This window comes from Choloepus didactylus, chromosome 1 (assembly GCF_015220235.1).
Source record: "Choloepus didactylus isolate mChoDid1 chromosome 1, mChoDid1.pri, whole genome shotgun sequence".
Classification (NCBI taxonomy): Eukaryota; Metazoa; Chordata; class Mammalia; order Pilosa; family Megalonychidae; genus Choloepus; species Choloepus didactylus.
In genome coordinates this window covers 9,315,084-9,341,386 of record NC_051307.1, presented here as the reverse complement: position 1 = coordinate 9,341,386, position 26,303 = coordinate 9,315,084, and the positions used below count along the sequence as shown (strand labels likewise).

The 26,303-nt window shown below is 40.4% G+C and overlaps 1 protein-coding gene and 1 long non-coding RNA gene across 8 annotated transcripts in view; one reads left to right on the top strand and one right to left on the bottom strand.

Moving 5' to 3' along the window:
• Positions 1-19,481, top strand: part of KCNJ15 (potassium inwardly rectifying channel subfamily J member 15) — a 52,903-nt gene extending 33,422 nt beyond the window's left edge. For 5 of the 7 annotated variants that reach the window (XM_037831571.1, XM_037831575.1, XM_037831574.1 and 2 more), the window contains 3 exons: positions 13,622-13,726; positions 14,962-15,004; positions 15,925-19,481. In XM_037831571.1, coding sequence (XP_037687499.1) covers positions 15,945-17,072 — 1,128 coding nt within the window. In that variant the 5' untranslated portion in view covers positions 13,622-13,726; positions 14,962-15,004; positions 15,925-15,944 and the 3' untranslated portion in view covers positions 17,073-19,481. Of the gene's footprint in view, positions 1-3,719; positions 3,737-11,118; positions 11,124-13,621; positions 13,727-14,961; positions 15,005-15,924 lie in introns of those variants that run through there. The other 2 variants (XM_037831584.1, XM_037831583.1) reach the window with 2 other exon arrangements.
• The window catches only part of LOC119530870, a 45,781-nt gene continuing 25,471 nt past the window's right edge, over positions 5,994-26,303 (bottom strand). The window contains exons 3-5 of the long non-coding RNA XR_005216154.1: positions 22,030-22,101; positions 8,477-8,616; positions 5,994-6,208 (exon numbers count right to left, since the gene is read on the bottom strand). This is a non-coding gene — a long non-coding RNA (uncharacterized LOC119530870). The remainder of the gene's footprint in view (positions 6,209-8,476; positions 8,617-22,029; positions 22,102-26,303) is intronic.

Below are 26,303 nucleotides of genomic sequence, written 5' to 3'. Positions count from 1 at the left end.
AGTCTGAATAACTCTGAGTCTACGTGAACACATTGTTCCTCCCTCAAACATTAAGCCCCTACCTTGTGACATGTGCACTGTGTTTGGTACCAGGGATAAAAGGCTGAACTAAACACCCACCCCATAGGGCTTTGTCTAGAGGGAAAGACAAGTTCCAAAATAGATAGTTACAGCAAGATATTGTTCTCACGAGGTGTGGCCAACATGCAAAAAGCAGAAGAGAGAAGCAAGATGTTTTGTTTGGCTAAAGCTGACGAAATGCAGTGTACCAGAAATGGGTTGGCTTCTACAGTGGGGATTTATTAACTTACAAGTTTACAGTTCTGAGGCCATGAAAAATTTCCAAATTAAGCCACCAACAGGACCATACCTTCTTCCTAAAGAAAGGCTGCTGATGGTCTGGGACTCCTCTGTTACATGGGAAGGAGGTGTCTTTCAGCTTTCAGCTTCTGGCTGTTCTGTCTGTGGCTTTCTTTCTTAGCTTAACTTCTGTCTTTCTTTTTCTCTGACTTTTTCTCTCTGAGCTTCTCTGGGGCTTTTTTCTGTATTTTATCTTCTTATAAAAGACACTGGTAAGAGGATTAAGACCCACCCTGAATGAAGCAGGTCACATCTCAATTGAAACAACCTAATCAAAAGGTCCCACCCACTACAGGTCTACACCCACAGGAATGGATTAAAAGACCATGATCTTTTCTGGGGTACATACAGTTTCAAACTACTACACTCTGCCTGGAAACAGAAGTGGTGACATTTGAACTGGGTCTTGAGGGATAAGTAGGAGTTTTCCAGGCATGCAGCAGAGAAGGAATTTGTAGTAAAGGGTCTTGCCTGGGTAAAACTGTAGGGTAGGAAACATGCTTTATCACACTCCCTTTGGTAAAGTGTGAACTCCTCTAGTTCAGTCAATTAATTGAAGCATTAACTTGACATGAAATGATAACCCTGACTACTAACAGAACACTAGGTTCTCAGATTTTTACAATCGAAAAGTCTCTGAGAGTAAATTATTTCATAAGGTTTGGCCACGACAGAAGGTGGAAAGTTTCTCAGTGGAGCACAGTAAGTACTGCTCATTTACAGTAAAATCTGGAATGCTTGGGAAAGGTCTGTGCTAAGGAAATTGAATTTTCAGATTAACTGCATAAAAATGGAAAATCTGCTTAAAAGATCTTTCTGATTTTATTTTCCTTTGAAGAGATAGCTGCTGTTAACATTTTAGGGGAATTTTATTTTAATCTTACCTCGAGAGAAGAAAAGAGTGATTTCACTGTTTATTCAACTTTACTGATTGCTATTTGTTATTCAACATACCATCAACATTTGTCATGATTTTTTTAAAACTACACACTATTTCAGCTTATAAATATTTTATAAGTTTAAAATCAGTTATGTATTGTTGTATATTCAGATTGTTTTGAATGTTTTACCATTCGAATGAATATAGCAAACATTCTTGTACTTAATCCTGATGCACATTTCTTATTCATTCTTAGAAGCAGATTTACTTGGTCAGAGGTCTGAATAAGTAGTTAAAAACTATATTAAAAAATCCATACCAAATTAATTTATCAAAATTCATGTACGAAGCTGTCCATCTCTCATACTTGTCATCGTGGAATGTTGACATATATTTATAATTTTTGGTAATTTGATAAGTGAAAATCAGGTCTCTTGTGTTTCTGTGTTGCTGGGGCTGGGGGCTCCCCTCAGTCTCCTTTGCTCGTGCCACCTCCTCAGCCTGCTCTGAGGCTGCCCAGGGCTTAGCCTGGCGTTGCTTCTCCCGTACTCTGTTGTCTCTGGAGGATTCCACTGACATGGTTTATATTCTGTTTGTAGACCTAAATGCCAAAGATGTCCCTCCTGCCAGCCCCTCTTTTGAATGAATGTCAGGTGCATAAGCACTGTCCCTGGAACATATCTCTGTTTGGGTAGCTCCCAGGTAAATTCAACCTCACATCCTCAAAGCCCCAGCCTGGAACCTTCTGCATCAGGATCATGTACAAGAGTGAGCTCCGTGCTAACACAGTATCAAATTGAGCGAACCACCCAGATATCCAATAAGATATGAATGATTTTTAAATTATGGAAGAGGATCCAGTGTCCTCTGAATCAGTAAAGGATCCCCCATCTACCTGAATTTCACACCAGGAATCCAAGAGTCATCTCTGGCACCTCGTCTTCCTCACCCCCACCCCCACCATGGTCCCCCAAGAGGTTCCTGTTGACTCTATCTGGATGGTGTAACTCAGAGCTCCTTGCTTCAGCCAACCCACTGCCATTTATCTCAGCATCAGTATTTTTAGCTTGGATTACTGCAAGGGCCTCTTAATTGGACTCTCAGCCTCTACGCTTGCCTCTCTCCAATCTATTCTCCATGTTGTGTTAAACATGATTTTAAAAGGCAAGTCCGATCCTGTCTCTTCCTTGACTGAAACCCTGACTTGCTCCCTGTGCTCCTGGGGAGAAGGCCCTGGACGGCGTGTCTCTGCCCTCTGCTCCTGCCCGAACTTGTTCCCCTCTCCCCTGACTCAACACCCTCTCCTGCAGGTCACCAAGCACCAGGTCACCAAGGGCCTTTGCAAATGCTATTGTGTCTCTCTGCCAGAACCCTCCCCTCTCTCCTCACCTATTTCCTTGCCTGCCTTTTCACCTGGCTCCTTTCCTACCCAAATGCTTTCCATTCTTCGTGCCTCCGTCTGCACCACCTCCTCTGGGAGGCCTTCCCGCAGCCCTAGACGGGGATGTGGTCGGTGTCCCACGTCCTATACTCGCAACCAACCCTGACTCTTTCTCCTTGGTCCTTCCCACACGTGTCTTTAACTAACTTGTCTCATGACTGATTTGATGCCTGTCTTCTCGGCTCCACTGTAAACTACATGAGAGCAAGAACCAATCTTCTTACCCACTGGAACTGCAGCACCCTGCAGGGCACTCAGCACACGGCAGGTGCTCGGTGAACTTTGGTGTTCAGATGAATGAATAAATGTGGTTGAGGGCCTTCTTGTGTACTCGCTTTGTACATCGTTTTGAATTGTATATTTATAACCTTTGCCTGTTTGGGGTCGAGGGGATGTTCTTACTGATTTACTAAGCCTTCATATAATAAGGATATTAACCTTCTGCTCTTCATATGTGTAAATGTAATTTCCTTTTAGTAAGTCCTATGTTGTGTGTTTTGCTTATTTGTAAGCATACAATGACAACAGCTAACACTTATATCAAGATTCCTATGCGCAGGCAGTTTTATGGTTTCATATATTTTCATCTCATACAATCCTCTGAGGTATAGGAATTGTCATTATTGCCATGATGTAGATGAGGAAACTGAAGCTCAGAGGGGTTAAGAAACCTGTCCAAAGTCACACAGCTTGTACACCACAAAAGCAGGATCCAGTGCTCTCAACCTCTCGCAACGCTTCCTCTGAAGAAGTGTTTGGCTTTATTTTTAAGTACAGAGGAGGTAATGTTCAACCTGGCTCTTGAAGGACAAGTGGGAGTTGCGTGCAGATGTGGAGTGATGAGGGCGTTGGGCTGTGTAGGAAAGGGCAAGCAGGGACCCAAGCAATATACTGAAGGGCACACAACTGAAGAGGGGAGCAGGAGCCGGTGCTTGGAAGATTCTCTTTTTGTTTGCAAAGGCGGTCAGGATTTATCCCATCACAGTGGAAGCCACTGAAGGGAAATATTGTCTGAATTAGTACTCTCTGGAGGAGTAAGCTTTCTTTTTCTCCTGGTAAGAGTTATGATGAAATCATGGTAATGGAACATTGCATGTAACTGAATAGTATATTCACTGGAGAAATCTAGTTTACCTAATTCTGAGAAATGCTGCGTGTAAGGCTATGAAGATTAAGTTTACGTATCTATCTCGGCTGTTTTCTACCATTTCCTCTTTTGTTTCAAAATAGGAAGAAATAATGCTATTACTTCTAGAGTCGAGGATGTTGGAATGTCTCCCCATTGAAATTGTTGTTCCAATTACATGAGCACAAACTTAATGTTCTGTACAGCATCAGTATATACGGTAATGTCCTATTGGAAAGGGAGTTAACTGTGATGCTAATTGTTAACTATCCAGGCCATTTTTATAAAAGAAACAGTATTTGATAAGACTAAGAGTTTAAAATTAGAAGGTGTCTTTGGGGAGATAGATCAAAAAGGGTTCCATAGATGATCCTGATTTTGGTGCACCCCTACTCCATAATGGCTAGACTTGTTTTCAGGGTTGATAGTACTAGGAAAATCTGGGCTTCTGTTCTTCTTAAGAATCTTATCTGTATGTTAAAGCTTGACTTTAAGGTCTTTGGCCATCTGAATGGCCAAATCTTCCCTAGGGTTGCCAGATTTAGCACATATAAATATTGGATGCCCAGTTAAATCTGAATTTCAGATAAACCACAAATAGTTTTTATGATAATAATTTTAAAAAACAATAATGTTTTAATTATTAATATTGTATGGGACATACTTATACTAAAACATTATCCATTGTTCATCTGAAATTCAAATTTAACTACACATCTTGTATTTTACCTGGTACCCCTAAAACACCAAAATCGGGCCAATAGTCCTCTAGTTAATTAACTACAGATGGTTAGACTGTATTTTCTCATACTGTTAACCAATGGAGATTAGTGAATTGTTGAGGGGTCTTGGACTTTGATTGAATGTGAAGGCATTTTGAGGCTTGAAATTTTCTTATTATCACTCAAACATTACAAGCATTGATGTTTTCAACTTTGGGACAAGCAGGCAAATCAGAAATACAACCAAGTAAATTGACCACAATCCAAAAATTTTGGTATCAAGCGTGTTCCCCTGAGATCTTGTGAGATCCTGTTCTTTTACAGTGAAATGTGGTCAAAGATTAGCATGACAGAGAGACTAACTTTCAAAACCGTTTGACATTTATCCCATTATTAAATAACTTGGTTCCAAATAGAACAAAAGTAATAATTTCCTTTTGTCTGGGATGTGATTTCAATCATGATAAAAATGAGCATGGAAATCAACAAAGAAAATAATTCTGCCCTAGTATCCAGGTGACTCACATCAAAATCCATCAAATATCAATGTGTATAGACAATTCCAAATTTATTTTAAGCAAATAAAAATTAATCAGCATGATGCCAGATAAACAAGCCAGTCTTAAATCAGTACAAAACACACTTTATTATATTTGTATGCCTCAGCATAGCAAAAATATTATAAATGTGAGGCAAAGAAAGTCAGTTAAGAGTGGTTAAAGGTGGCAGACTCAATGTCTTAATAAAAACTGATTTCTTTCAGGGAAAATCAGTTTGGCATGTTGCAAAATTATACAATGATACAGTGTAAAAAATGCAACGATCCTGTGTCAAGCAATTTTTCAAGTCATACAGTGATAAGAGTTTAGAGAAGATGCACACCCTTGCTTGCTTCTGTTTTTTTCCTCTTTTAATGTGCCGAATGCACCAACTATGCCCAGTTTGAAGTTTAATTAAATGAATTATGAGAGAAACAAGTACTGCCTGCAAATACAGATGCCTTTCCTTCTGACACCCAGGTACAGTCAGACAAACCCAAATGCTCTATTTTTTCTGCTCCTTAACTAAATGGTATTGTTTTGAACCATCTTCTCCTCTGTGTTACATCTGAACTAATCCAGACAAGAATAGTACGCAAGATTCCATGAGCTAGTTGCAGAAATATCTTCCCTAAAGAGAGAATTTTGGGCAGTGCATTAGGGAGTCTAATGCAATGTGATTTGCCCTGCCAGACATAAATTTTCCTGTTTTTCCAGTCATCTCACAACAATGCATGTCCAAGCCATGCTGTGATTAGAGGGGAGAATATGCTTATTAACCAAGTTCTTCACATGTCGGAGCAGGGAAAGAGACCACGGGTGGTAAACCAAAGGAAATTTCCATTTGCTCTTAGCTGTTGCACATTCTTACTCTATAGGAAAGTTAGCTGTTATTAAGGAATAATGTTCAGCTGAAGTTGGTCACTCGTAACAACAGACAGATGTATAATGTTTTATTTGGGTTAGCCAGCGCTCTTGCAAATAAAGGGCCTGAAATTGAACTGTCTTTACAAAAATATTCAGCAAATGATACCTCTGACTTATTCCAGTGCTTGGATTCTTTGCCATGGAAAATGAATCTCCTGTTGAACCCAAGATCTGTTTAAACTTGTCTTTGCTGAGTAGAGAAAGGTTGATGTTCTATGGAATGAAAAAAAAAAAAAAAACTGCATTGAGGAGCAAAGGGTATAACTATGCAAACCACATTTAGAGATGGAAAAAGAATTTTTTTTTAGTACTTAACAGAATTCAAAACAATAATAATGGACTGGAAACATAGGAAAAAGGCTAAATATTTGACCATAGAGGCAAATTGGCTCTTTGGATGTTCACACACAATGCAAAATGAGGGATTTGTCTTTAAAGGAGTACTTGTTGCATTCCAGTGTATTAAAAGGACAAAAGGAAGACCTCTCCAACTCACCAAGCCAACACTAATAAGCTCTAGCCACATAATCCTTTGGGAAATTGAGTTCTCAATAGTTCTCAAATTTTAGTGAATCTTTTAAAGAGCTTTTAAAAACACAGACCCTTGGGCAGCGTCCACAGGGATTCTGATTCGGTATCTCACATGTAGAACCCTAGAATTTGCACCCAGAGATGCTGTGCCGTCTCTGGTACAGTGAGATGGTTGGCTCATCTCAACATATTTCATGGCAACAAAGAGAGATACATGCCCATAAAATGGGCTAAAAGTCACAAAAGCTTGCTCCCAGCCCTAACTCTGTCACTGGCTTGGGGACCCTGAACAAATCGCTCAACCTTTGTAATCCTCTTTTCTCCTAGATTTAAAGTGAGGAGTTCAGAATGGATCAGTATTCCTCAAGTTGTCCCCAAATGTCAGATAAATGCCAAAGCAAAGTCCTTTACTTTAGAACTTCTCAGAAGCTGTAATGTGCACAAGTGCAAAGTGGATCTCCAAAAGGTGGGGACAATGGGGATGTCTGGGTGTTCAGTAGGCAAAGCTTTCCAAAACTGTTAGGCCACAAATCCCCCTGATCACCTGTACCACATGCTTTGGGAAGGCTGAGTGAGAGAATTGCCAAGATCTTCCCAGCTTTAGCCCTCTGTCCCTATCATCTAGGCTGTCACCACCGTCCTCTGTTATTTACGGTCAGCACATTGAAAGCTATCCTATAATGATTCCCAACATCCAAGGAAGAAAGTGCCAAGCAATTTTCATTCAGTTTATTTCCTCCTCCAGAAATTCTCATCTTTTTCCCCAAAGAATACACCTAAACCTAAACATCTACTCCCTAGAAAACTTTTCCCGGCTAACTGAAAATTCCATCTGGCAGCTACCATATTTGTACATTTAACTCTATTTATTGACTTTCTCTTCCTTCTCCTGCCATAGAGCCCACTCCTTTGTTTGAAATAATGAGGTTGATTTTTTTAAGCCACTGCATATATGTACTTGCTAATTTCCTATGATTCATTAAGTGGTAAATGTTGTAGACCAGTGGTTCTCATAGCGTGGTCCCTGGTGGCACCAGCATCATCTGGGAGCTTGCTAGAAATGCAGATTCTTGGGCCCCACCACAGACCTACAGAATCGAAAACTCTGGGGTAGACCCAGCCATTTGTGTTTTATCAAGCCCTCACAAGATTCTGATACTCTCTGAAGTTAAAGAGCTACTGTTATAGAAATTAGATGATTGGACTAGAAAATCAAACAGTCCTTGCTTTTGTATCAATTTCCTCATCTGGAATATGGGAACAGTAGTAGTACCTATTTCAGAATCTATTTGAGAATTAAATTAATATATAGCATCTTATATAAGGACTGGCATAGGGCAAGCAATAAATCAAATGTAGCTATTAATTCTGTGAATGCCTACCAATTCTAATGAATGCCAACTGCTTACTGAGCAGAAGCTTCTTTTAGGCTGCGCAGCACCACACACAAGAGAGAGGCCCTTCATAAGTTAATTTTGGTGATAGAGTAGCACAGTGGTTAGATAGGAGCACAGCTGTGGAGACAGGCAGATCTGGCTTGCTATTCAGGTCCTACATTTATTAACTTTATGAACATGTGTAAACTATTTAATCTCTCTAAGCTTAGTTTCCTCATTTAGAAAAATGGAGAGAATAATATATTCTTCGCAAGGTGAAGAGAATGATTAAATAAAATAGGGTTTGTAATTGCTTTGGAAAGTGCCTGTTCCCTTTTAAGTATCCCCTTCCGGGTGAAAGCTACAAGCGATATTACGGTAATGACCCCTGGGCCAGCTCGTATGCCTAGAGCTTGGCAGAATGTGAGGCTACCGGGTCCTGAAACTGGGATTTCTTGCTCTACGGAGGAGAGTGATAGGATATGGTGCCCTTCTAACCTGCTCTGAGAACTGGTCTCTACATGATAAATTTAAATTTTGGTTTTGAAGTAATTTAATGGGAGGAATTACTCACTTTTTCTCTATTGTCCTTAAGGATTGGAAAATCTTTCTAGAATCTTGTTTGATTTGGGTTTCCGTTCCTAGTCAGCAAGTAGTCACAGACCAACATTTGGAGTTTACATTTGGATATTTCAGGACTTTTCATGGTCTTTCCTGTAAATACAGTAACTTTTAGGTCAGGCATATAATCCTAAAATACAAAAACCTGTAGTAAGGACCACCCTGTCATCAGGCTTTTAGTAGGTTTTTCCTCAGTAAAAAACAACTGCAAGAATTCAGTGGTTTGCACAACAGTTGCAAGTCGGCTGTGGTGGCACTGTAGCTCAGCTCCAAGTGTCTCCTTCCCCCATGCCCCAGAAGGAGTGGCCCCGACTTGAGATGTGCCCAAGAGCAGGGGCAGAACCAAGCAATAATGAGGCTCCGGCTTCTGGCCAGGTGTCCTGTGAGTTGCTGATACTCACACTCCATTGGCCAGGGTAGGTCACATGATCCCATCTGCTACAAAGGCGTAGGAAGTACAGGGATGGCCCGAGGCAGGGTCCTTTAGGGGTGACCCCAGCAGAGGGGTGCAGTGAATAACTGGGAGCAACATACAATCTATCACAAAGACCAAAATTTACCACAGGTCTACCAAAAGGCTCCAAGTTCATGTCTTCAAAACAGACCTTTTAGAGGGAGGAAATCAGGCTGCAAATCTGCAATATTCCTGGGCTGGTTTGATTGTATTATGTCCCCCACAAAAGCTGTGTTCTTTAATGCAATCTTGTGGAGACAGACTTATTCATCTTTTGATTAGGGTGGGACATTTTGATTAGGTTGTTTCCATGGAGATGTGCCCCACCCAACTGTAGGTGAGAACTTTTGATTAGATCATTTCCATGGAGGTGTGATCCCATCCATTCTGGGTGGGTCGTAATTAGATTACTGGGGTCCTTTAAGGGAGCTCAAGAAGAGAAGGAGCTCAGAGAAGCCGAGAGAGACATTGCAGAGAGAAGCTAAATATGTAATCCAGAGTTTGACCCTGGGGAGAAGCTAAGACCAACACAGACTCAGACTCTTGGAGATGCTGGGAGATGCAAACAGAAGGATGTTTGGAGATGCTAAGCTAAGAGAAGAAGCCCAGAGTTTACCCTGGAGTTGCTAAGAGAGGACCCCCTAGAAGCTTAGAGAAAACTCCCCAGGAAAACCAAGCAGAGAGCTGAGAGAAGCTAAGAGAGACAGAAGCCCAGAGAAACTTTGGAGAAAGTCATTTTGAAATGCAACCCGGGAGCAAAGGACCAGCAGATGCCAGCCATGTGCCTTCCCAGCTAACAGAGGTGTTCTGGACGCCATCGGCCTTCCTTCAGTGATGATATCCTCTTATCGATGCCTTAGTTTGGAGACTTACGGCCTTAGTTTGGAGACTTACAGCCTTAGAATTATAAATTTGTGACCAAGTAAATCCCCTTTATAAAAGCCAATCCATTACTGGTATTTTGCAAAACGGCAGCTTTAGCAAACTGGAACAATTCCCAACATATATTTCCCTGAGATGCTTATGATTCTCATAGAGAGCAAATGACTGCTTCCATAGCTCCAAGAAGCTATCATTCCTTCCAGCCATCCTCAGTCCTCAATGGCTTAAGAGGTTAAAAAAAAGGGTTGGGGGTGCATATCAGAAGGAAAGAAAAAATTACCCAGCAGATAAAAACCAAAGAAGTGCCCTTTGGAATCTGCTGACAGCCAACGTTGGCCACCTCATTCTTTTTCAATGAACATGTCCATTTCTGAGGCCGCCTGGGCAAAGCTATCTGTGTCCCCATCTAGCACTGATGAAGCCAAGAGATTGAGTCAGATCAGTCAGACCAGCAATGAAATGAATCCTAGACTGCTTCGAAGAGCAAAAAGGACTATGGCCCAAAGCCAAAGTCAAGGTCCCAGTGCAAGTGTTTGTGTGGATCCTAAGAAAGGATCGCTAAGCCTGACTGGTTTTATTTTCAATTATTTTTAAACCATTTGAGTTCAGTGAACCTCAAGTACATTCTTGTCAGGCATTTTTTTCTACTTAATATTTAAACCTGGGTATGCTTAAACTGAAATTTAATCCAGGTATTTCTGATGCATAGCCAAAGAGATCATTGAAAAACTGTTAGAAATGTTTGACACCCAAGAAACCTTTTAAAACAACTTTTCTTACAAACAGGAAGTCATGTTTTGTCAGAGATTAAAAGTCAGGACACCCTCCCCCAAATTCTAATTTTAGTCTGGAAATCCAAAGTTACAATTTGATTCAGATATCACTGTCCTCACCTTACCACCCCCTTTGAAGTTTACATGAAATGAGGTCACCTGAAGCCTGGATGAGAAACTCCAAGTTTGGGAATCTGCTGCCCTCTCATTTTTCCTGTGAGCTATTTTTTAGCAGGTGCATCTACTATTTTAGCCCACCGTGGACATAGACTGAAGTTCTCCCAGGATGGGCCAATTGAGAACTTTCAAAGTTTGACTCAATAGAGCTCTAAGTTTTTAGAAGTGCTCAGTTTTGTACTAACTGGGGGATGGGGGGACTGGGGGAGACTCATTCTTGACCTGATTTATTTTTTCCCCTAACAAAGCATCTACTTGAAGCTACCTGAAGGACCCACTTTTGAGACTTAGAAAAAGGCACCACGTAAACAGAGGTTAGTAGCAAAAGTGATAGGTGGAAGTCCATTGTGGGAATTAAAGATTTCTCTGTACTAAATTTTGGCTAATATTTGTCACTAGATTTATTTAAGTTTTGATTAGTTCATCCTATTGCTGCTTCAGAGAGATTGATACTTAGGCTTGGGCCTTTGGGTAGCTGGGTATTTATTGACAAGAATGGTATAAATAGGAAATTCCTGAAAATTAATGAATGGATGTTCTCAATGTGTGTGTGCAATAGTGTTATTTAGAATTGAGGGGATAAGGATCTTCTGCCAAGGGAAAAGCTTTTGATACAATTCAGCTATACGTCAAAGCATAGTGGTTCACAAAGTGTGTTCCTGGACCATCATCACCTGTCAACTTGTTAAAAATACAAATTTTGGGCTCCACGCCAGATGTACTCAATCAGAGATACTGAGCCTTCTAGGTCATTTTTGATGCAGCTAATGTTTGAGCACCTCTGTCTTCGCGGTTCAGGACCTTGCTCTGTAGGTGTGCTCCTGCTACTTATCAGCTGTTGGGAACTTGGGCAAGTCACTTAACCTCTCTGTGCCTCAGTTTCCTCATCATGGAGATAAGGATGGTATTTACTCCATGGAGTTGATATGAGGGTTAACTGAGTTCATGTATGGAAAGCCCTTCAAATGGTGCCTGGCACATGGTGTTATATAAGTGTTATCTGTTTTTAATTATAGTTGTCATTTATCCAAATTTTTCCCACTTTGGACCCTTCTGGCTCTATTCTTTCTTATTGTTTGCACACATATTTCTTCCAACAGGTCACTGGCTTTCTGGCCTCTTATGGTAGTTTTCTCCCTGCCAGAACAGCGTGTTCCAGCTTACCGTGCTTGGTTTCTTTGATCGCCCACTCTCAGAAGAGCCATTTTCTTTGATAGAATTCCTTCCTCTCCAAGGGTGGTGTCAGGAACTTCCTTTCCATTTCCCCCATTCCCACTGTTTTGACCCCGATACTGGGAGGTATAGTTGTTCACATAGCTCAGTTCCTTTTAAAATGTGCCTAGTTTAGTTCTGTTTCAAAATTGTGTTTCTTTCCTTTATCTCCAGAAAACAAATGCCATGCAGCACTAACTCCAGGTGACTTCACGCTATGTCTCTGTTATTAGCTCGAAGTAGTAGAGAGTAAGATGGGCCCCTCTGTTCAGTAATTGCAAGGACTTCACTTCAATAGAGGTGTCTCCATTCTAAGGATTACAATTCCAACCCACAGATTAAAACAATGTAATGACACTGGAGAAACAAATGTTCTATCTAGAGAGTAAAGACAACTACCAAAGGTCTGTATGGAATCTTGCTTATTTGTGAGTTGGGAAAGAGGGTATCAGAAGAGAATATCCTTTTATCATTCTTTCCATCCTCAGCTATTGGGATATCATTAAAGTCCATTGTCAATTTAGAAGTTAAGCCAAGTGGATTGTAGAATCACTAAGGAAAAAAAATCCCAGGTGGTAACATAAAATTATATGAAATAAGTGTGTGAACCAACAATGAAGTAAATTTCATGAATGAAGCCTGTTGAAGAATAAAATACGATGATTTTAGAACATGTAGTGAAGCATAAATAGTAACGCATAAACGGGTAAGATTGATGGGTGCAAAGCAGGAGAGCTGGTTTAATAGAGCAGTGTCGAAGAGGTAATTGGCCAAATGTGCTATGAACACCCTGGGAGAATCCAGTCTAGAAGACACTGTGCAGATTGACAACAAAAGCGATTATTATAAATAACTGGTGGATCAGAAAAGAAGTGTGAAGTGTGTGCATGTGTAAGAGAGAGACAAACAGATGTGTGTATGTACTCACAACTTAGGGAGAAGTATTTCAGAAAAGTGAGAAGCATAAGAACCTCTTGAATTTGAAGCAGGTTTCATTAGACTTTGGAGGTCTAAGGGGGATCTTGTGATGAACTGACAAGAACACTAGTCTAGCTTTCAAAGTCTTTGGACCTGGTGCTTTCTGCCGTGAACCAGCTGTGTGACCAAGACAACGCTCTCTGAACAATCAGGTCTCCTCCTTGGTTAAACGGGTGTCCCACGAGACGGCTCTGACAGTCCCTTCCACTCTAACATTCTATGACTCAACAGTAAGAAGGCATTTCCACAGGCGGTAAAAATACTCCAAACTGTCCCCTTCCAGTTCCCGCTGTTTACTTCCTCTGCACTTCCCCTTCCTGCCCCCAGGTTTGAGGCTCCATTCACAGCGACCTCCATGGGGGTGGGGTATCCTACACTTCCCAGGGTGTTTGCTGTTGTGCTCCCTCCAGGGGTGGTGATTCTGTAGTGAGGACTGCGGTGAGGGTTCAGTTTGATTCTGAAAACTTTCCTTGGGCCTTTGCCCTATTCTGTGCACCAGCCAGATTATCAAGGATGGGAAGATGAATGCCACGCCCCAGCCCTGGGGGCTCACTAAGGGCCAGTGTCACTGAGGGGCTCTGGTTGTACACCTGTGAACACCCCGTGTCCCTCTCTCTTTCAGGCCGTAGCTGACACCCATAGTAGCCAGGTGGGCGAAGGGGAGCAAGGACGTTGCACCTGCCTTGAGGAAGACAGACAACTCTTGGACCTCCTGAGTGCTGACCAGGTAGCCATGGGCTCAGGGTGCAGGGCACTGAGAGGGAGGGAGAAGGACAGAGCAGGGTAACAGTGCCCTTTGCGCCTTGTCCACCACAGAGAGCGCTGAACTCAGACCCCAGAGGCCCCAGGTCTTGTTACCCCATTTATGAGCACCAGTCCCTAAAAGAATGCACCATTGGTGTGAACAACCCAGACACGCAGAAATGCAGCCCAAGAGCACAGCAGAGAGAGCCAAAGGGCCAGCTTGTCCCCTGCCCTGCCTGTGGCCCCTTGGCAGGAGAGGTTAAAGCACAAGTTTCATGGCACTGCCTTCCTATAAACAGAGCCAAGTTTCCAGAATCTGGCGGGGAGGTGGGGGTGGGGTGGGGTGGGGGTTGAGTTTAGGGCTCCGCTTGTGCCGAGGGCCCTTGTGTTTCACTCACACTTGAGAACTTCAGCCTCTGTTTGTATTTCAGTTGATTGAATGGCATGCACTTTCCCCTAGAAGTTTCCCTTTTTTTTTTTTTTAAAGAATTGCATGCAGTTACTTGTACCTGGGCTGCAACTGCCCCTGGCAGTGTCAGTGCCCTGAGCCTGCTGCTGCACTGGGGCGTGCCAGCAGGGCGTTTTGTTTCCAGACTCCCATTTGGCGGTGACTTTCCTCTTGGTTACTGAGGAGCGCTGCTGAGGATATGTAAAGACCCATGTTCACCAATTATAGCCTGTATTTTTCTTCTAAATTGATCCCAATGTAAGCGGAATTAGGTTTCTCTGAGTAAAAGGAATTCTCAGTAACATATGGCCCTCTTTGCAATAAAAATGAAAAAAATGACTTTCCTTTCCAAGAAAAAAACATTATTTCAATGGAGCATTTGGTAAATGACGGGATCTTAATAATGTAACAGGAAAGTTAAAATACCCAACAGCTCACTGTCTCCTGAACAGGTGTTCTCCTCCAATGGATAAACTTTCAGTTTCCTTTGTATCTTGAAAAGATTTGTCCATGGGGATTACTTTTAAAACTTCTGACAGTAAAGATTATTACATGAATCATAGGCCACTGTATACCTGTTTCTTTTTAAAAGGAGGAATTTTTTCTATCCTTAAAATACCAAAGAGGTGGGGAAAAAATGCCAACCACGGTTACCCTGTAATCACTCACATTATCTTTTTCAAGGAATGTAGGGGCAATTTATCTAAGTCACCAGGCAGGTACTATAACATGCTGTGTAGCCAGCTTGTTCCCGTCTGTTAATGTTACAGAGCATTCCTGAGGCCGAGCGTGGGAACCCAGCACGTCTCCTAGGTAAGTCTTTGCTTCTACAAAATCTATGTTTGCACATATATACTTTTTCATGTGTTTGTTCAAATAGATTTCCTCCTGATAGTTATCTTTAGTTCTAAAGAAGTAAGACAGAATTTTTGTGCATGAAATGCTACATCAAAAATGATATATTACTAGCATTTTTCTAAGAAAAATTAGCATAACTATAAAGCCGTTAGTAAACTTAATTACTCCCTATAAATTTATTTTTTGTTTGTTTGATAGCTTAGTTTTATTTCCTACGTCATGAAGAGTGAGAAGTCATGGATTCTAAACTATTCATTGGAGTGGGAGAGGGTGGAGATGCATTACTATTATAGAGAATACTATATAAAAATCCTTCTTTAAAAATTTTTACTAATATTACCTGAGTTTCAATAGTTTGTATTAATATTTTCCATTATCATATCAAGAATTATCTTATGGATGGTAGATTTTAGTTATATCAGTACTGGTCCCACACTCAGTTGAATTGGAAATCCATGATAGGTATTTGAATATGAGTAATTATTCATAATAACACGATGTAGAATATGTGCAGGACAGCATGTTATCACAAAGAGGAGCATAGTATTGTTTTTGTTTTTTTGGAGTATGGAGCTTATTTTGACACTTTATATCCATTATCTCATTTAATTGTCAAAAAATCCTGAGAAGCCAACTGTATTCCCATCTTACAGATTAGGGAGCTGAGGTCAGTTACCCAACATCACCCAGCTAATAATTTGCAGTCAGCATTTGAACCCTATCCCACTGCCTTCCTCAAGTACAAGTGAATTAATCACGCTTTCAGAGTTCTTTCACTCCTGCCTCTTTTTTCACCCAGAACATTCCATGACTATTTTCTGGATGCTTCACCAACACACAGCCATAATGAAGCATCTTTCTTTCTGGTTCCTTAGGTGCCCTCCGGAGCACGGCGATGGACGCCATCCACATCAACATGTCCGGGGCGCCTCTGGTGAAACACAGTCCCGGATCCGAGCTCAAGACCAACAGACCCCGTGTCATGTCCAAAAGCGGACACAGCAACGTGAGAATCGACAAAGTGGACGGCATCTACCTGCTCTATCTTCAAGACTTGTGGACGACAGTCATCGACATGAAGTGGAGATACAAGCTCACCCTGTTTGCTGCCACCTTCGTGATGACCTGGTTCCTTTTTGGAGTGGTCTACTATGCCATCGCGTTTATCCATGGGGATTTAGAACCCAGAGGGCACACTTCAAACCACACTCCCTGCATCATGAAAGTGGACTCTCTAACGGGGGCCTTTCTCTTTTCCCTGGAGTCCCAGACAACCATTGGCTATGGAGTCCGCTCCATCACTGAAGAGTGCCCCCACGCCATTTTCCTGTTGGTTGCTCAGCTGGTTATCACAACCTTGATTGAAATCTTCATCACGGGCACCTTTCTGGCCAAAATTGCAAGACCCAAAAAGCGAGCTGAGACCATCAAGTTCAGCCACTGTGCTGTCATCACCAAGCAGAACGGGAAGCTGTGCTTGGTGATCCAGGTGGCTAACATGCGAAAGAGTCTGCTGATTCAGTGCCAGCTCTCCGGCAAGCTCCTGCAGACCCACGTCACCAAGGAGGGGGAGCAGATCCTCCTCAACCAAGCCACCGTCAAGTTCCACGTGGACTCCTCTTCCGAGAGCCCCTTCCTCATTCTGCCCATGACCTTCTACCACGTGCTGGATGAGACGAGCCCCCTGAGTGATCTCACGCCCCAGAACCTGAAGGAAAAGGAGTTTGAGCTGGTGGTTCTCCTCAACGCCACCGTTGAGTCCACCAGTGCTGTGTGCCAGAGCCGGACATCTTATATCCCAGAGGAGATCTACTGGGGTTTTGAGTTTGTGCCTGTGGTTTCTCTCTCCAAAAATGGAAAGTACGTGGCTGATTTCAGTCAGTTTGAGCAGATCCGGAAGAGTCCGGACTGCACCTTTTACTGTGCAGATTCCGAAAAGCAGAAACTTGAGGAGAAGTACAGGCAGGAGGATCAGAGAGAAAGAGAGCTGAGGACACTCTTGTTACAGCAGAGCAATGTCTGATCACGGTGGTGATGACTCTGTGGGCTGTTCCTGCACCGGAGCTCTCTCAAACACAAGGGCTGCTGTGCAGATGATGTGTGGTTTCATTCCAACACAAAGACCTATGAAATCAATCTTTTCTTTTGACCTAGTGGCTTAACAAGCATTTCTGTGTTTGAGGGGGTTCCTTTAAAATGCTTCGTCCGAAGTAAGCTCCCAAAATTCGATTTTTCTAAAATGGGGGTACATTTAGAAGAACTGTGTCGCATGGGATGGAAGACATTTAACACAGCTGATATCAAAAGGAAATGCATTTCCGTACAAAATGATCATCTATAACATAAGGTTTTTATTTCATCCAAGAATTAAAGACATTATGACCAAGGGTTGAAATGTGATTCAGTATTCACTTACATCATTACCTGAAATTAGACTCTTTTTTTCAAGCAGAGAAAATGTTATACATAATGATGGCTACCTGGTTATGCCTAAAAAGGGGCAGGGAAACTCTATTCTCACAAAAACTAATAATTCCATGTCACTCTATGTTCACAAAGAAAATAATTCTTCACTGGACTGAATTGTACGGAGTACAGTTGATTAAATTAGGAATTGACAGATGTGGAAACATATATCAATGAAACCAATGCTACTCTTCACACTATTTTTTTCTTTGGGACCTTCTTGCCCTTTTCTATACAAAATGTGGTTCCCAGACCACTAGTACCAGCTGCACCTGGGGGCTTACTAGAAATGCAGAAGCTCTGGCCCTACCTAGACCGACTGAATCAGAGTCTGTATTTTAACAAGATCCTCAGTGATTCCTATGCACGTTAAACTTTGAGAAGCTCTGCTGTGGACAGTGGTTTCCAAGGTACTTTCTGAGGCCATGTGAAGCCTGACTCTGCAGATCCCATGTCCACCTGCCCTCCAGCTGTCCTTTTCTCTTCAGATCATTATTATGGGCCAATATTCCATTCAGCCGTATCATTCCCAGTCTATTATAATGCCATGTCCACAAAGGAACTTCTTGGAATTATTCACTGACATCCCAAGAGTAAACGAAAGCTCTTGAGAGTAATGGACATCTCAGGTGTGATAAATAAATGGCTCATTAATTATAATTAGCACGGACGATTCATAAATAAACTAACAAAATTAAGCTGTGTAACCATAAAGGAAATTTGCTCAGATGATAAAGTATATAAGGTTGGGGTGGACCAGTGAGGAAGAAGAGGAGATGAAGGGAAGGAATGCAGTACATTACCAAGATGACTCCTTGAAGCAAGATCAAAATTTGATCATCTGAGAGGACATCAGCATTTAAATAAGCCTTATGCATTTCAGTGTTACAGAGGTAACATTTTGCATCTGGATGAATGTGGGGGTTTGAGAGCTGTATTTCTTTGGGGCTGAGAATAAATGTGCTGGTATTGGCTGAATATGCAAAATGTGAATTCTCATTTCATTCACACCAGGATGATCTGCATGTTCACTCAAGGAGTGTGTGTCTGAGATTGTGCAGGTGGTGCGTACATGCAAACATGCACATGAGGCCACACATACACACAGCCTTTTCAAGCATAATTGTGGGGATTGTTGATGAAAGACATTTGCAATTAAAGGAGCAAGTCCTTGAAAAATATGCTCATGTATGTTTGGTTCTATAAGAATTTGAACTTTGGGCTTCAGATAATAGGGAAAGTAAACTGAATTCAGATTATCAGCGAAAAGATGAAATATATTGCAGCCAGTCTGGCCATATTTGCTATAAACATTACCAGATTTCCAAATGTCCATCTATTGAACAGAAAATGTGGCTAAAATCTCTAGCCTGGAACTAACTAATAGAATACAGGTGTAAGAATAATGGTGGGTAAAATTTATAAAGGTTTAAAGAATCATCTCAATTCATGAAAGGTAGGATTTTGTCTTTAATTTTTCAGGAGTTTTTTTTCTTTTTCCTTTTTCTGTTGATAGTTTAATAACAGTTTGCTTTAGATCTTCATTTTTAAAAATATTACATGTTTGTGTAGTTAGTTACTACCCCTTTTAGTTATTTTTCTTATTTTATACATTTTTATTGTGGTATAATCAAAAGGAAAATAATGCCCTAGGCAGGTTTACAGCTTTTGTGTTGCACTACTAAATTCTTTTCACAGCTTTACATTGATGCTAATTTGAATGTGATCAAGATTACGAATCTTGCTTACTTACATTGTATATGGTACAATGTAGTTCCATAAGATTCATAAATCTTTTTATATGTTCAGTTAGCATATTAAAGTTTCAGCCAAGTTTGGAAGACTTGATCATCTGATCTTTTGTACTACACAAAAACCAAATGTGCAGAGTGTCTTAAAAACCAATATGTGTACAGTTCAACAAATTGTATTATAAAGTAATATTCAATAAATAGCTCTAAAGTTGTGTCTGGTTTGAATCTTAATATTTTCCAGGCAGGCTTAATTATTATTACTTTACACCAAATACTCTCTTGTTGATATGTTAACAAAGGATTCAGGTAGCAAACTTATTATGTTTGTCCAATCTTCTTATTTAAAGAGATTCCTGATCAACACCCAGGTCCACAACCAACCAAGAAGTAGTGAAGTTAACGCAGTATTTTGACCTAAAAGGAATTTTGCATTTTGAAACATTGCCAATGCATTAGGCCTTTTCAGTGAGACCATTCAAAAAAGCTGTGTTCCATTTGATAAACCACAAAGTAAACAGAAGCAAACCAGTGTAATCTGAAAGCCCCGTCCTATTTCGGGAATAAATATCCTGTACTTACCTGGTTCCTTGTTGCCAATGGCCCCAGAGAGCACTACTAAGATCTACTCCTTAAGCCTCACAGGGACCCACCTTTGAGATGGGGGTGGGGGGGTACGCATAGGATCCTTTTTCAATCATGGGGAAATTACGGCATCGAGTCGAGTCTCCAGAAATCTAAAATAACTGGTTAAAATTAAAAATAAAAATTTTTACAAATGCCATGCATTAGTGGATCAGTTATTAAATGAATTTTAAAACACTATTTTATTTGATTTTTCTTCGAATTAAATTTTCAATTTTAATTGATGGTGATTTTGATATCAAGGAAATATAAATGAAGATATGCAAAAAAGTGACACGTCTGTTATTCTTTCCCACTTGCTTGGATCCTTAGGTCGTAGGTAGCATCTGGAGGGAGGAGAAAAGGAAGCACTAGACCCTGCCATTGGTGGCTCAATAGACAGCCGTCCCAGGGCTTGGACCCATACTCATCATTACAGTCAAAGGGCCACACATTTGACCATTATGTGGAGTGATGAAGACACCCAGTCCCTCAATCTCAGCTTTCATTCTTTCAAGACTTTCCTTTGCCTGTTAAACATTTGAAAATAGTTTTCATTTTTGATGAAAGATATTAGCATTTCAAGTCTTCATTTCCAAGTTCTGTGGTGTACATTCGACATCCGGCATTTGATTAGTTGATTCTGGACAGGTCCAAGAGGTACTTAACTTTCTTCCCCTGGGGAGACTTACATTTGAGGGTCTAAAGCTTAACATTTCATTTCTGATGGATTAACTACATATATTTCACCCTTCGAGCACTTCGGTTTATCTTTAATCAGAATGACCTGCCAACCAGTCTCTCAACGTGTGGAGTATTGAGTGGTTTTCCACTCTCAGAGGGAGTGAGCTTCTGAGCACTGTTAGAGTCTCCAGAGTTAGGATTTGCAATGAAATTGTATGATTAGAACTAAGCTGGTATTTTAAAGAATAAAGAAGTTACGGAGTTGCTTAACTTCTCGAGGCATTAGTAGTTTGTCAGTAAACTCTCGTTGTTGTTTTTTGTTGTCATTGTCATTGTTTTGTGCATATTTTTAGAAAGGAATCTGAAACAAATCCTCGTCTTCCAGAGGAAGGAAGGTAGTGAGAAGGCTTTTTTTAACAAGTCAAGCTAATATTTAATCTACAAGATTCTTGTGTAAAAGGATTTCTACCAGCGGAAAAGAACTTTGTAGTGGAAAAATTAGTTATTCAGTCTTATACTGCAACAGACTGTGGGATTGTATTCCTCGGTTTTCCTAGAAGAAACAATTCTCCTAGCATTTTAAGAAAGATTGATAGGTTAACATCAACTTTTTTTTCCAAAGTTTTCCCACTAAATACTCAAATAAAAAAGAAATATAAGGCAGAAACAAAGCTTCAGCCATTTTGCTTCATCTTCATCCTTGATCAGTTCTTCTGTTGTGCTCAGTTTCCTGTCTACTTACTATGTGCTTGGCTGCCTGTGTCTTCCTATTTGCTAACCATTTTATTGAGTCAAATAATTTGGTGGTTTGAGAATTAGTCCACCCAAATGAGTAATTTATGAACATTCCCAAAAACTGATGACAGGAATTTTCATTTTTCAACTGGCATTTTGGTGGTGTGTAAAACAAAGCAAAGAAGAATAAGAGAAGACAGTTGATAGTCAATTTTTGATAAAATTCTGAAATAGATGTGGAAGTCAAATGACATAATTATATGATTCCCAAAGCCCAAGATGTCGCATATGTAGGTAGGAGCCACATAACTCTGAATACCAGCGAGTTTAAGGTTGCCAGGCATAGCAGGTATGCAGGACATGTCCTGTATTTGATTTTGTCCTTTGTCCTGTGTGGACTTTGTTCAGCTACTCTAAAAGTCCTGTGTTCTGCTTTTTCCAGTAAGTTAAAAAATTGCATAGGCAATTAGAAATAATTAAAATTTAACTGGGTGTCCTAAACCTGCGATATCTGGCAACCCTACAAGAGTGTATTCACATAATCTCAAAGAAATTATTGCTGTCTCTAGAGGAAAAACAAACAGATGTCCTTTCATTTGGAAGTGACTGTATTCACATAATGAGTAGTAGAGAAAAGGACTATTCCAATACGATATTTCTTTGGCTTTCCCAGTAGCAAAAGCAAATTTGGGCAGAACCTGGGGTCCCAGTCTTTGATACCCTCTGTGCAGAACGGAGCAGCCTGTCCTCCGACCCCACTTCATGAAGAAGTTCCTTTGTTGTATTCTTCACCTGGAGATGCAAAACCAAAGATGAAAGGGCCATCCTAAAAGTCTATGACCAAGGTTTCTTTGTTTAGCAACTCCCACCACAGGATCTGATACTTAACTAAATTTTACCTTTATTCAAGGCCAAATCTTATCTAATATCCATGCTTTTCCACCCCCTTAAAATATCCAATTTCACCTCTCAAAAATATTTAAGTAAAAATAAAAGACAGAACCCACTCAAAATTAAGTCTGCTATAATTACTCAACACCCATTCCCCAAAAAAATAATCATCAGAAGTTGTTGACTCTGAGCTAAGAAATGTGACCTCTTACGATATTATTATTACTGTTATTGTTAGTTGTATTGCAAATGGACTTAAACGGTGGAAAAAGTAAAGTGATTCCAAGAAGGTGATTGGAGGGGAGTTCAAAAGGAAGATTTTTTTCATTCACTGCAGTTCAGCTATATTCTTTCATCTGCAATCAAGTCTTAAGATGAAGGATGTTGCATTAAATCAAATCATTACAGGAAGTATGACTGTATGAGGGACTTTTTACAAAAACAAACTTCCAGATCACAAGAGGAAGCTGTGTTTGTGTGCTGACAAGGAGCATTAAATAGCAGTCAGGAGAGAGAGGCAGGATAACAGCCAACTTGGATGTTTTTGAGGAATTATTTCTGTGGGGTGTCATGGAATTGAAAGTTACAAAAAGAATGCTTTGGTAAACAGTCACATCCATTCCAGAAGGACCCATTCCAAAATACCACTTCATGAAATTCATGGAAATATCATGGAGATTGAAATCCCAAATGACATGCAGATTTCACCAGCACACGGCCCCACTATTTGTCAATCCTGGCAGTGTGCACCTACCAAAATCTTGATCATACTGCAGTGTTACTATATATAGCACTACCCTCTTAACTGTGCTGCGAGATAAGTATCCTTTCTTTCCACTGATTTTTAAACTAGTCTTCCGCTTGGACTCCGCTTCACAGAATAGTGTCTGAGTCTCTCAAGTTGAACTGTTATTTATTGCATGTTAGACATCTCACACTAACTGATTAACAGATGTGGTTACCCTCTGTTGCCACTGAGCCTAATCACACTATGAACAATCAGTTTTAAATCTTTACTTTAAAGTTATACGAATTCCTACCTCTATTTGTCAAACCGTTTCTTCTGGTCACGTGTATCTCCATATCCTTTCTCTTTGTATATATGGAATCGCTGTAACCTGTGAAACACTAAAAGCTAATTTTATGATCCTGAGTTCCTTTTCATTTCATTGGCAATGTAATTGTGTTATAGCTTACAGCAGCACACTGATGGAGAGGGGTTTAATATTTCCTTACAGAGCTTGGAGATAAAGTCATTTTAAATAACCTTTTCCAATGAAGGTAACCACAAAAATTGGGGATGACTAGTTCCTAAAAACCTCTTAAGATATTATTTTATATTAGTACCTGAAGGCAATGTATTTTGCTCCCTTTCTAATCACTTCATCCCTTTCTTTTGCCTTGTGGCTCTCCTGCTACAGAGTCATCATTTCATCTTAGTCCATGGTCAAAGATTAACTATTTAACAACATCCTTCCATCACCTCAAGCCTTATTAAAGGCTTCTTGCATTCTATTGCTTTTTCAGTTTGATGGATTAAAAGGAAGAAAACACCTTGTTATATAAGTGACAGAGACTTGGGTATGGGTGTGACTGTAAAGCAACACACCTATTTAAAACCCAGGCATCCAAGGGAAAGCTGACGTCTTCAAAGCAGTTTCCTAGGGAAACCACATATAACAAGGTGGTGCCATGGCTCAAAACATTCCCCGGTTGACCCTTTCAGAAACTTCTCTTTGGGTCTTGGTCCATTCGCTTCAACCTCCTCTGCAGTGGCGTGGCTTGGTTCTCTGAGTGAGAATGTGACAGTTGGAATTTAACAAGTCACATAGCAGGAGGTCAAATTTGAGGATGCTGTGTTTGGGTAAAAATCGAAAGGTGTGTTTTGTAGAAAGTGCACAGAAATCTGGAACATAGAAATGATCTAGTCAGTGGGGCACATTGTATTCATTTTGATTTGCATAGATTTTCTCAGTATTATTTTTACCCCAGTATCTGAAGGGTCTGCTTGCCCTTTGGGGTGGCCTTGGTTGGGAACAGAGCTACCCAAGCCCGAGGCATAAGACAGAGTGGCCTTCCTTGCTCCATGTCCTTGGGGCTGGGAGTACCGGAACGTGCCACTGCAGCTCTGAAGCTTTGGTTCTGGGTTAGAAACACAGAATCCTGGAAGCCAAATTTCCTCCAAAATCCTTAATTTTTTTTCACCTGCCCTTGAAAACATTAGACAAAAATGTTTATGCAAAAGTCCATGTTTTCTCCAGAAACTCTTACCTTGGTCAAGTTATTTTGTTTCCAAATCAGTCTATACCTTTGCTTGAATTCAACCTGTCCATGATAATTCTTAGCTTGTAGTACATTTAAGTATTTAAATGACCCAATATGTGTTTGCCAGTACCACAGACTCCTTTCCGTATTTTTTTGGTTGGCCCCTATGTTTTTTGTTTTATTTTATTTTGAAATAAATTCAAACTTACAGGAGCAGTTGCAAAAACAATACAAACCCCATATATAGAACTCCAGCATACCCCGACCCCCCTCCCCCAATACCCCGATCCACCAACTTTAACGTCCTGTCACACCACCATTTCTTTCCCTCCCTCCCTCCCTCCCTATCTATCATCCATCATCTATTGCTCTGTCTTCTGAACATATGAGAGCAAGCTGCACACATCCTTGAACAAACAATGTAATTCACATATACACTTCCCATGAACAAGAACATTCATTTATGCAATCACATTAAGCACAGCTACAAAGATCAAGAAATTTAACATTGATACAAAGCTTACATTCTATATTTCCTTTTTTTTCCTTATGTCCCAACTGTGTCCCTTTGAGCCTCCTCTCCTCCATCCTCAGATCCCATCCAGGTTCATCCTTGGCATTTAATTGTCATTATCTATTTAGACTGTCTTTTTTTTTTTTTTCTATTGGGGAAGCATATATACAGCCTAAATCTTCCCCTTCTAAACCATCCCTAGCATTCCATTAGTGGGATTAATCACATTCAGAATGTTGCAATGCCATCATCTTCCCACCGTCCATTACTAGAAATTTCCTGTCACCCCAAACAGGAGCCCTATACTCATTTCTTAACTCCCCATTGCCCCTTCCCCCACTGCTCGTAACACATACTCTACTTTTTATCTTTATGGTCATATTCTCTGATACTTTCTTTGTGTTTACTGTGAGGCTTAAATTTAACATCTTTAATCTATGACAATCCTGTTTTTCTTTGATACCAACTTAACTTCAATAGGACACATAAACTTTCCTATACTCTTCCATTCCTACACCTTTATGTAGCTCTTATCAAAACTTACGTATTTTACATTGAGTCGAAAACCACTGATTTATCATTACAGTTCATGTATTTTAGATCCTGTGGGAAGTAAATAGTGGAGTTCACAAATCAAAAATACAGTAGTATTGGTATTTATATTTACCATGTGATCTTCACCGGAAATCTTTATTTCTTCATGTGGTTTCAGTCAATTGTTTAGTGTCCCTTCCTTTCAGCCTGCACAATTCCCTTTAGCATTTCTTATAGGACTGATCTACTGGTAATGAAGTCCCTCACCTTTTGATTATCCAGGAATGTTTCCATCTCCCCCTCATTTTTAACCTCCAGGTATTTGTGAATTTTCTAAGTCTCTGATGGCTATTGACTTCTATTTGTATTACATTGTGGTCAGAGAATGTGTTTTGAATAAATTCAATTTTTTTAAATTTATTGAGGCTTGTTTTATGTCCCAGCCTATGGTCTATTCTGGAGAAAGATCCATGATCACTAGAGAAGAATGTGTGTCCTGGTGATTTGGGATGTAATGTTCTATATATGTCTGTTAAATTTCTCTATATCTCTCTCTCCTTTCTTTGTTTCTCTGTTGGTAGGGCTCCCTTTAGTATCTGAAGTAGGGCAGATCTTTTATTAGCAAAATCTCTCAGCATTTGTTTGTCTGTGAAAAATTTAAGTTCTCCCTCAAATTTGAAGGAGAGTTTTGCTGGATAAAGTATTCTTGGTTGGAAATTTTTCTCTCTCAGAATTTTAAATATGTCATGCCACTGCCTTCTCACCTCCATGGTGGCCGCTGAGTAGTCAC